This window comes from Limulus polyphemus, unplaced genomic scaffold (assembly GCF_000517525.1).
Source record: "Limulus polyphemus unplaced genomic scaffold, Limulus_polyphemus-2.1.2 Scaffold223, whole genome shotgun sequence".
Taxonomy (NCBI): Eukaryota; Metazoa; Arthropoda; class Merostomata; order Xiphosura; family Limulidae; genus Limulus; species Limulus polyphemus.
The window spans coordinates 784,599-795,773 of NW_013665833.1; the positions used below are offsets into that span (position 1 = coordinate 784,599).

The 11,175-nt window shown below is 31.4% G+C and overlaps 1 protein-coding gene across 2 annotated transcripts in view; it reads right to left on the reverse strand.

The window, feature by feature from the left end:
• Positions 1-11,175, reverse strand: part of LOC106478547 (heat shock factor protein-like) — a 33,051-nt gene that overhangs the window by 18,335 nt on the left and 3,541 nt on the right. For both annotated transcript variants that reach the window (XM_022382161.1, XM_013939098.2), the window contains exons 2-4: positions 6,027-6,135; positions 5,046-5,170; positions 1,575-1,778 (exon numbers count right to left, since the gene is read on the reverse strand). In XM_022382161.1, coding sequence (XP_022237869.1) covers positions 1,575-1,778; positions 5,046-5,170; positions 6,027-6,135 — 438 coding nt within the window. The remainder of the gene's footprint in view (positions 1-1,574; positions 1,779-5,045; positions 5,171-6,026; positions 6,136-11,175) is intronic.

An 11,175-nucleotide genomic window follows, 5' to 3' on the forward strand; every position in this document is an offset into this window, starting at 1 on the left:
GTTCATATATTGTAGAACGTTTTTCAACAATTTTTTTACATTTTCATCATTTAATTATTGTTTTCCAGAAATTTTAGTGCCAAATATGAAAACTTTATAGTAATTTCAAGTTGGAACAGTAATAAAAGAGGTCAAATTAAGACTTATTTTTTGATGGGGAATTGACAGCTTTTGAGGAACACCTCCGAAATATAATTGTGCAGTGAAAGGGTTAAGATTTCTTGGACAATTATAATTAAATACAAGCTAGTACTTAACATAGCTATTTACCATACAGTTACCCACGAACCAGGTAACCAGTAATCTGAAAACCAGTTTTCATACATATACAATATTTCGTCTAATGACATCATGTGCTTTGCCACTTTGTTGATAGTAATGGTGCAATAAAAAATCATCTAAAGTATTAAAAGTAACAAACATATTTACCCCCTTCTATTTTATACTAAAACTTATCCATGTCTTCTTTTTAGTAATTTATATGTGCATGTTCAAAAAAAAAAGAAGTTTTGTCTCTATTTTCGTCCCAAGGGCAAAATGTGATACTACCACTGATTATAATCTTCAGTTACTTAACTCTTGAGTTCTTGTAAGGAAAAGATTAACTTCCAAGGCAATTATTCCAGTATAATAAACAAATACCAGCATCCCCCATTTAGCAAGGTTAAAGCATTCCAGAAAAATGCCATGCTAAATGAAAATCAATTTCCCATAGGACTACATGTAATAACGGGAGGATACATTCCTGACCTAAAATTGTCTGGACACAGAAACTTTTAAACAGTATTAATTAGATACTCACACATCAATGTAGTATATACAACATTAAATAAACCTGAAAATAAGAGCATACCATTACACAAAACAATGCTACCACGAGATAAACAGCATATGACACATCTCACGCATATGCAGCTACACTGGAGTTCCATCTTCTATTTCAAAAATGCACTAAATTGAAAATTGCAATCGAAACTGATCATGCTAATCAAAAAAATTCCCTAATATGACAACCACTTTAAAATAAAAACAACCTAATAAAAAGCTTACTAAATGGGAGATGCCAGTATAGAGAGAGAGAGAAACCCAATAAATTAATTTATCTTTCTGTAGTTTGCAAATAATAAAAAACAATTACTAGCTTACAAGATAAAAGAAATTTAACAATTTCTACCATTTATATAATAATCATAACAGTGGTAAAAAATTAAAAATTAGGCCTATCATTTGACTTTTTAAATTACTTAATACAAAATAAATGTTAATAAAACTTGCATAATACAAATTAAAAATTTCAGTTATAATTTTATTCTGGAGGTAACTTGAGGGGATAATCTCACATAATTTTCATAACCTTGTAATTTTGTCCCTGTAAAATCCCACAGACAACTAGCAGGAAACAGTAAATGACCTGTAGCTAAGGGTAGTTGATATGTTCCTGCTTCTTAGGTTATACATATTAAAATTATCTCACGTGTCATTTGGCACGTGTAAATTTTTTCAGTATTTTTGTGTTTAGCAATTAAGGAATTGAAGTGTTACCTTGCACCAATATCTAAGTATTTCACACTTGCCTTATCTACAATTTGTTGTTGCCTTAGGTGTTTTTCTCTCAGAACAGCCACTTCTTTCCATAAGAACTCATTTTCCTTCTTCATTTTTGAGAGCAGTGAATTCATGTTATCTTGTTTCCCATGGATATTTTTCACATCAAACAAAACTTCTTGTAGAATCTTAGTCATTTCTTGAGTACTGTCAAAAGCTTTAGATGTTGTTGTCTAACAGAATAAATAATCTTTATTCAGATAAACAAAAACTAAAAATTCATTTAATTTCTACAAAACTTCATGGAGATATTGGTATAATGGCTAATTAGCTGTATAATTAGATGATTTTGTTTAATATGTAAAATGTTTAAAATTATGAGAAAAAACATAAGTATTTTCACTATTTAAACAAGTAAATTCAAAGTTATAAGGTAGTACAACATTTACAATACATAATAATGTTGAAAACATATATCAAAGACAAACTCCGTAACATAAGCTACACTTTAAATCATTTTTTCAACTTCATATGCAACTATTATCTACATGTTTAGGAACTTTCATCAGGTTCTAGAAATCTAGTTAGTGACAATAGGAAATGATGATACATTCGCCAAGTGGTCTTTTTGTAGATAACCATATATAGTGTGCAAATGTATTGGAACTCCCCATAGCTCCAATAGTTTTGATTTGTCGTTTATATTAAATAAAACTTTTGTAGATTAAAATCATGTAAAAAAGCATTAAAATAGACAAATTATTTATCTCCTTACTTTATCAATGACTTTAAAATGCTACCCATTTAAAAGTTTAAGAGAAAAGCAGCATATAGCCACAAATGATTAAGTGAAGAAAATTTTTTAAAAGATGTCTAATCTAAATGTAAAGTGGCATAATGCTGTTACATGTGATTGCCTTAGTTTCTGTAGAATTAATCACTGAAAAAAACTTTAGATTTTCACATTTTTAGTTTTTCATGCAAGTACATGAAAGGAATATTTAGATTTTCATAGATAAATCATCCAGTACAGCTCGTATAATGTGGGGCTGCAATTAAAATGCCGAAACAGAAAATTAATGCCTTTTTGACAGAATACCTTGCTGAAAGACATTTTAGATATCTAAAAACACCATGATTGACAAAAGAACCAAATGTACAGAGAGAGATTTGGGCCGATAATGAAGAAAACTGGAATCAAACTACACCAGCTACTTTGAGAAAATACAAAGACACAACGATGTCAAAAGTGGCCACACTAAATAAAAGTATTAAGGGAACTTATACATTATTTGTGTACTAAGTTTAAAATAGTTTCCTGTATGATTAATTTGCAATATTTACAAGTTAATTTCTATAGCAAACTTAATGACTACTTTGTTAAGCTGGGAAATTAGTGGAATGTGAATGTTTGTTTTGAATTTCGCGCAAAGCTACATGAGGGCTATCTGAACTAGCCATCCCTAATTTAGCAGTGTAAGACTAGAAGGATGGCAGCTAGTCATCGCCCCCCACTGCCAACTTTTGTGCTACTCTTTTGCCAACGAATAGTGGGATTGACCATTACTTTATAATGCCCCCACAGCTGAAAGGGTGAGCATGTTTGGTGGGACGGGGATTCAAACCTGTGACCCGCAGATTGCGAGTCGAATGCCCTAACCACCTGGCCATGCCGGGCCCTAGTGGAATGTTAATGAATTACATTGAACTAATCGATTATTTTCATTTCAGACTAACTACTAATCTTCCCAGTTTCAGCTTTTATTTTTAAATACGTTTTAGAACTTCTAATTTGACATGACAGATATGTTGAGGTGCAACAATTTAGAATTTTCTCACTTGTTTTAATCTTAAACTGTTGTAAAAGAAAAGTTACCACAAATTTTCACAAGACTACTCAATTAAAACTAAATCTCAGTTAAAAATAACTATCCTTGGATGCTGTGTGAAAAAAACTAGTCCACATTCTTGTCACAGTATAGACAATAAATAATTCAAGTGAAAACATTCATTCTGACCATAAAAAACAAAAAATAGCACAATATTTCCCATTTGACATGAAACTAGATTACCTCTTTGTATAGGTTAAATAATTCATAAGGTGAAAATCAAAGTATTATAAGAAATATGAAAATTTTGGTAATATAAAAGAAATATTTATTTACATATTTTTTTCTAATTCCATCATCAGTATGAAAAGCTTTAAAAATTATTAACAACTTTTAAGTATGAAAACATCATAAGCTTTTATGCAAGAAGTTGCTGAGAACGACAGAAGTTTAGAAATAACATGTTAAAATGATTAACTAATGTGTTTACATTTTATTGTAAAGGCTGGATGAAACTGTACAAACGTGTGATGTCAAATCACTAGACTAATTTTCCTACTTCCAGCTTTTATTTTTAAGACATTTTCAAACTACTCTTCTTTTAACCCTTTCACTATGGACTTGATGGATTACAACGTCCTCATGGTCTCAAAGTAACCATCAGTTTGCATACTATAAGTTTTAATATGTTTTGTGTATCTTCAAAAAATTTGGAAAACTTTTAGTAAATATTACTACAAATGTTTAAAAGAAATAAAAAAATCAGACTGCTTAATTATTTTTACTAAAAATTTGTCAGAATGTTTATTGCTCCGAGTGCAAAATGATTTTCATATTAAGACTTAAAAATTTTTTGTCACCTGAAAATAGTCAAATTTCACTGACATAATCTCTAAAACCTCCTAAATGAATATCAAACATTTTTTTCAGTAAAACTTTATATTTTTATCTGTTATTTCACTATCCTAAATCTACACATTCAGAAAATCTGACCAACCTTAAAACCACAGTAAACAAATAAGAAGTAAATCTAAATTACCCTTTTGCCTTTCTAGAATGATAGCAAATTCTTTACAGGAAACTAAAGCTTAAAGCTTGTAACAGTATAAATCTGTTTATACTTAAATCTTATTTTTTTATTGCCCTTTGACCCATGTCAATGTTAATACTGCAAGCGAAATTTTCCAATTGGAGGTGAAATAGACAATACTTTGTACAGAAAACAATATAATACATTATTTGATAGATTAACATTTTGGCTTTCTATTGGTTATAAATAATATACTATAAAACATCACAGATAACTATTAGCAATTTGTGAGAGAGAGAGAGAGAGAGAGAATGTGAAAGGTGGAAATGGCAAGTGGGCCTAATTTTCTAGTTTATGGTTCCATAAACAAACAAGATTGAAGGCTGTAATTATGCTTTGCCTTAGTAATATCAATATAATATAGTGAGTAATTTACATTAAATTCTGTACTTCTCAGGGAGGTGGTAAATAAATTAGAGCAGAGGGAAGACCTAGATAATAAATGTCACAATTCTCATACTAAGAGAGATAGATTTTGAGATTTTGTTCAACTTATTACAAACTATATATATTACACTGAAACTTAAATAATAAAACTAAAGAGCTTAAATAAAATTTAAGGAACAAGGTTAAAGTTACACCTTTCTTTTTATTTTTTCAAGCAAATCTTCCTGTTCCCTGAGAAAAAATCTGTGATAAAATTCTAGCTCATCTTTTTCTGCTCGTAGGCTACCATGCTTCAGACTTGTTCTCTTTCTAAATCCATCTGCATAATATGAAAAAAGTATTATTTAATCTCATCCCTTGAACACTTGTGTATAGCATAATTAGAGACCACATTATAGTTAGCAGTGGCTCATTTCACTATTAGCATTAAAACCATTTTCTTCACAACTTCATCTTTTCCATGTATTTCATAATTTAACAAACCAAAGAAAATCTTGGTAGATAACTTTTCTAATAAACAAAACAAGAAATGTTCAGAATAGTTTTCTTTGGAACTAATTATATTTTTTATGGACTGTAGTATCTATTATTATTATATTCAATTTTTACCTATTATGAAAATACACACACACACTTTACTATCTAAATGCATGTAAGTATACTTTAGTACATATTTTCTACAACAACATATTAAAAGCTTAGTTTAAAAAGGTCTAATGTTAGATTGTAGAATAACATTATAAATTTATTTACTGATAATATAACATATGGTAAAGTTTAGCCCTAACTAAACTAAAGCAAAAAACGTACACAAGTTACAGTGTTAATTTATCTCTTTACTCAATATAGGTCACAAATAACAAAGACTTAATTAATGTTAGGCCTAAGATAAGGACTTTTAGATTTCAGTGTCTGCAATTAGAGTTCTTTTGTATTATTCTAGAAATTTTGTATTTAAAGAAGTAATGTTGCAATAAGATACTAATCAGACCACAAATGTTTTGCGGGTCTATGCTAGTTTATAATTAAATGCTCTTCAACATTAAAATAATACATTTATATGTATAAAGAAGTAGTATCTGCATGTAGAAATGTGTGTTGACAAACTAGCATCATCATACAAATGAATTTTAATCTATCTATGGCCTTACAGATAAGCTTTTATGTCTACTTACACATGTTCAGCTGCCGAACAAAGCTTGCCATATTGTTGTGTTTAAAATACTTTGGTAAGAGATCCTTAGCAAACTGTGCCTGGTCAATTATGATGAAGCTCATTCCATCCTGCAAAATATTTATTAATTTTGATGAAAAACAACAAACCTTAATATCAAACTGATTAATACCAAAACAAGTATTTTATATTTCAACTTATAATATCATGAGATGTGTTTTTCGCAATTAAAACATGCTTGATATCATACTCGTATATCTAGATCACTTATCAATGCATAGTGTGAACTATACAATTATGAACACTTACATAATTACATGATCGATTCAACTTTATTAGTCAAATAAAGTTCTAAATCTCAAATTTCTGCTACTTCTTATGTGTAACATGCAAGATTATTTTATATTTTTAAATTTTGCCTTAGATAAAAATCCTCACACCTGATAAAAAAAATACGTTCCCTGGTTTTCTTAGAAAAATATATTTTTTTATCTTTCAGGTATATTTCATTAAATTTTATATTTTTAGAGTTAAAATGAATTTCAAACAGGTACTAATCTTCAACATAAACAACCTTACTTTGTTGAGTTGCTTTCATGCTATCAACACACGTGATTAAAATTCCGAGCGTCCTTGACACAATGCAGAGCATGTATCAACTAAACCATAATTCTCCACTCTCACACCTTCCACATGACTTATTGTACTTGTGTCAGAGGGTCATGTATACAAGTTCTCCTTTCCCACCATTATCCAAATTTTGCAGTTGTAGTCATGGTGAAAACCACATCCCCCCCCCCCCCCATTTGTGGGGAGGTAGATGGGAATGTTATGAGATGTAAGTACTCATTTGAAGTTTATTTTAATTCTAACAACCTAAAAGTCAAAATTGGCAGACTTACTGTTGAAATATGAAAAACCAGAATACCCACATTGCAATAGAAGTAGGAATCAGAGTCATAAGGATCACCTGTACACCAAAATTTGAGCTCTTAGGCAAGAAAATAACAGCTTGTACTACAACAACTGAACAAATGATTAAGTAGAGATGACAGGAATCCAAGAAGCGGATTAGATTCATGGGAAAACAAGTAAAGTGGACTAGCCTTGTATAAAGGCAGACCAAATAAGGACACTAAAAAAATACATGCTTCACGGCAGAGTACCTCCTTGCCCTCATCATCCTTTAATTAATGTATGTAAAAAAGAATCAGGCAGTTTGTCTGTAGAACTGTTACATTCTCAGATGTGGTCAGAAGTGGCAAAATGAAAATTAGCCAGGGTCAGATTGCAATATACTGCCCTGTATCTATAGTGGAAGATTTTTGTCATTTCATTACAATTAGAAGAAACATCAAACAGGTTAAAAAAAAAGAGGGCTTTGAGATGTATGGTAAACAGTCATCTCATCCTTGATGCCTCAAATGATATCAAAGGACATGCACATACATGTTGGAAATGTACCCACCAAGGCATCAGCAGCACACAGCTGCATTATTTCATTCATGATATTTTAAAACATTATCTCCCTAAAGTTCTTCAGCAAACATTATAAAAGTTTTTTTTATGTGAAGAACTTAATTTCTGCATTATAGTCAGGCAGCAAAACATAAAAATAGCACCAAAATGAGCACAACTGGTTGACTTAGAGCATGCTTTACTGTTAGAAAAAAAAAAGGCTAAACTTCTTTACCAGGTTATTTAATTTTTATGTGTAAGCTGTTCACTGCTATTTTGCGTTACTATACTTTTCAATAAAACTGAATTACTTAATGCTGGATGGTCAAGGACTGATTTGTCTTGCATGCCAACAGAACTTGCTTACTGATCTCAATACTGAACTGGACAGTTATAAAGTGGCCATCTTGTTGGTCCCTTGTTGTAGTTTCAGTTGCTAAGACATAGTTAAGTTGAAGCCTGTATCTGATGTAAAAATGTTGCATGGAATTATAACAGACCAAGAATTGGTCGTGTCATTTCATTATTATGTTCACATTTTATTTGTCCTTTTTCCCCGTAAATAAGTTGATAAGAACTGATTTGACACTGCCATCATATTAAATTGTTAGATATGTTAACTTAGGGCCTAATGGCAGTAATATTACTTAACTGAGGCAAACCTTTACTTTTGAGCATATACAACATCCATTTTTAAACTCAAGAGTTTTCTTTTAGTTTTATTATTATGATATTTGTCAACTCAATTGATTTTAGCATTTAGAAATTTTCATACAGCTTTTCATACAGACAACCCAAATTACTGAAAAAAACAAACAAAAAAACTAAATATTTAAAGAGAAGTCATATCAAACACAAGTCTCCAGGTTGTGCTCTAAACATTTGGGGGAAGAAAGTTATGATAGAACAAGTCTCAATATTTGTCTGAGAGATAATGCTTTGCCCACTGTATTTTCATTTCCTGAGCATCTACAGAAGATATATTTGGAAATATCCTGTTCTAATAATACTGTTGAAAATTGGGTTAAGTGTTTATTCTAAGAAATCTTCTGTTGATATCCAGCCGTCTAGTTTAGTTTGATTTACTACATAGTTTAATTTTGAAAGCTTTTGCTACATAAAGTTTGTTGTAACAGAACTAAATAAAGTAAATAAAATAAATTGATATTGCATGTAGGTCTCAGTACTGTCAAGAAACTAATCAACAGGAAATTGTTAGTATATATGAAATTAAGTACTCATAGTAATCTGTTCTGTATTTAATTAGAAAACATCTTGGTGAAATCAGTAAAAACATATTTGAAGTTTACTAAGCAGTTATGATAAACAAATCAACTACAATGCTTAATAATTTTGGGCCAATTAATATTAATACTTGTATTGTGTTTACCCAGTACTTTCTATTTTACCACAGACTTGTATGAGCTTATACCAAAATTTGTCACTTTATTCTTAATATGGTAGATCACAATAAAACTAATTTTAGCTCAACATAATATTGTCAGTTATTGCTCTTTTTATTTTTACAATTCAAATTTTACAAATAATATTTTTACAACTTATATAGCCATTTTTGTTTCATAATTACATCAAAAACTAAAAATGTAATATATAAATTAATTTAAAATTTTCCTTATCTGAAGGTTTATTTCCAATAAATACTTTTCTGCAAATATTACCTATTCCTTGCATGCCTGGCCTTTGATATTCAGTGCATTCCACTAGCCTTAAAGTATCTCTGACCTAAGATGTGTTCTAAAATGTAAACTGTTCTAGTGCATGATGTAATAATCATGCAAAAATAACCTTCCACCAATAGGAGGACAACACATCCTCTATGAATAGTAAATCCACATAAGCACTTGCACTCAAAATTAACAAGGCAAGAATAACGTGCACCAGTAGTGAAGAGGAAAGGTGTGCAGAGGTATCTATAAGAAATACATTTTCAGGTAAATAAAATGTTGACTTCCAAAATGATATACTTGCCTCTGCACAGAATCCCACACAGATGTGGCAGAGGGGCCAGTGTGAGTAGGAAAAAACCTAAATGAGCTCCATTCAGAGAAGGCAACTGAAGGGGAAAACACAGTGTGACACCCTATAGTGAGAGCTTACTAGATGGGTAACATTCGTAAGAGGTCACATTCACCTCATGCAGGGTATAAAAGAGGCACTCCTTAAAGATTATGAGTAGACTGTATGGAAGCTATATCCTGAGGGAGACAAACTAAGGAATGATTTCCTTTCCAAGCTGTCCAAGTCTTAGAATGAAATGAGCAGTCAGGGAATAAAATAATAGAAGACCTGTGAAATAAAGTATCAGTGGCAATGAATGCATAAAGATCAGATATGCAACAACCACAAGCCAGAAGGAGACAAATATGTTTTAAGAGAGAGATGGTATATAAGGAGCAAGTGGCCAAGGGTTCAAACAGGACTTCAATAAGAGCATGTAGAACTTCATCAAGGTTCTACTCAGGCAAACAAACTGGATGAGGGGAGATGATCAATTAGGAAGGACTGGAACAAAGTGAAAAGAACAGGAGAAGGAAGACAGAACCATAGCAAAAAAAGGCAGGAGGTAGTCAATAAGGTCACCCAATAGCTTGCAGTGTAGAAAACAGAAAACCTTGGTATAAAAACCAGGGAAAGAAGGCTGAAAGGTGGGCAAAAGTAGAATGGCCTGGTGACAGAGAGCAGTAGATGGGCCAGAGGCAAACAAAATGCTGCTTTTGTTGATAGACAGAGACATAGAAAGGTGACACAAATGCAATAAAAGAACTACTCAGGCAAATAAACTTGACTAGTAAGGGACTGGACAAATTCTATACACGAAGAGGAAGAAACAACACTCCCGGGTGAAGTCAAACAAAGAGGTGCCCTGGATGAAAGTCAGTGAAAAAGAGAAAACCAAGAATACTTAGCCAGCTAAAAAGATGCCACCAACAGGATCTGACAAGGAGTATTCCTAATCAACACCAAGACATGTGGGAAAAGAAAATGATAGACTTACAGAAATAGATGAGACCAGTCATGGCTGAGGGCATCTACAACCAGAACAGCTGGGCAAAGTAACAAGGACCAAAAGGAGGGGAGTTTGGTATTTAAAATCAAAATTACTCTACATGTTGGATAATCAACATTTGAAAATAAGAAATGCATGAGCAAATCATTACCAAAGTAAAAGGGTTAAATGAGCTTAAAGATTTCTGTTGTAGGAGACAGCCTAGATGTTTTGGGAATGTTTTAGACATTTGTGTAATGCAGCTGAAATTGATCATGCAGTGATAACAAAAACTGATCCTGTCATGACTGTAAGTGTAGAAATCCTATATATAAACAAATGATTTGCAACATCTATTCAGTTGCAACAATAAGTTAATAATCGCTATGGTACATGTGTGTCATATAAACATTAAATTATTAGGTCATCAAGATATTAATGTCACATTTTAGAACACCCCCCAAAAAAGGTACATCATGTATAATAGTTAAACGAACCACCTAAACGTCATGTTAGTGTAGCCCATATAATGTGTAAAGTTTAGTATACTCTAATCCCTTATAGTGATGGCACACAACAAGACACACATTTGGCATGTAATGCTGTTTGAATACAAGAAGCTAAACAATGCCTCTGTAGCCACAAAGAATATCAAAGAAGTTTATGGAAATGTTTTGAACATTCG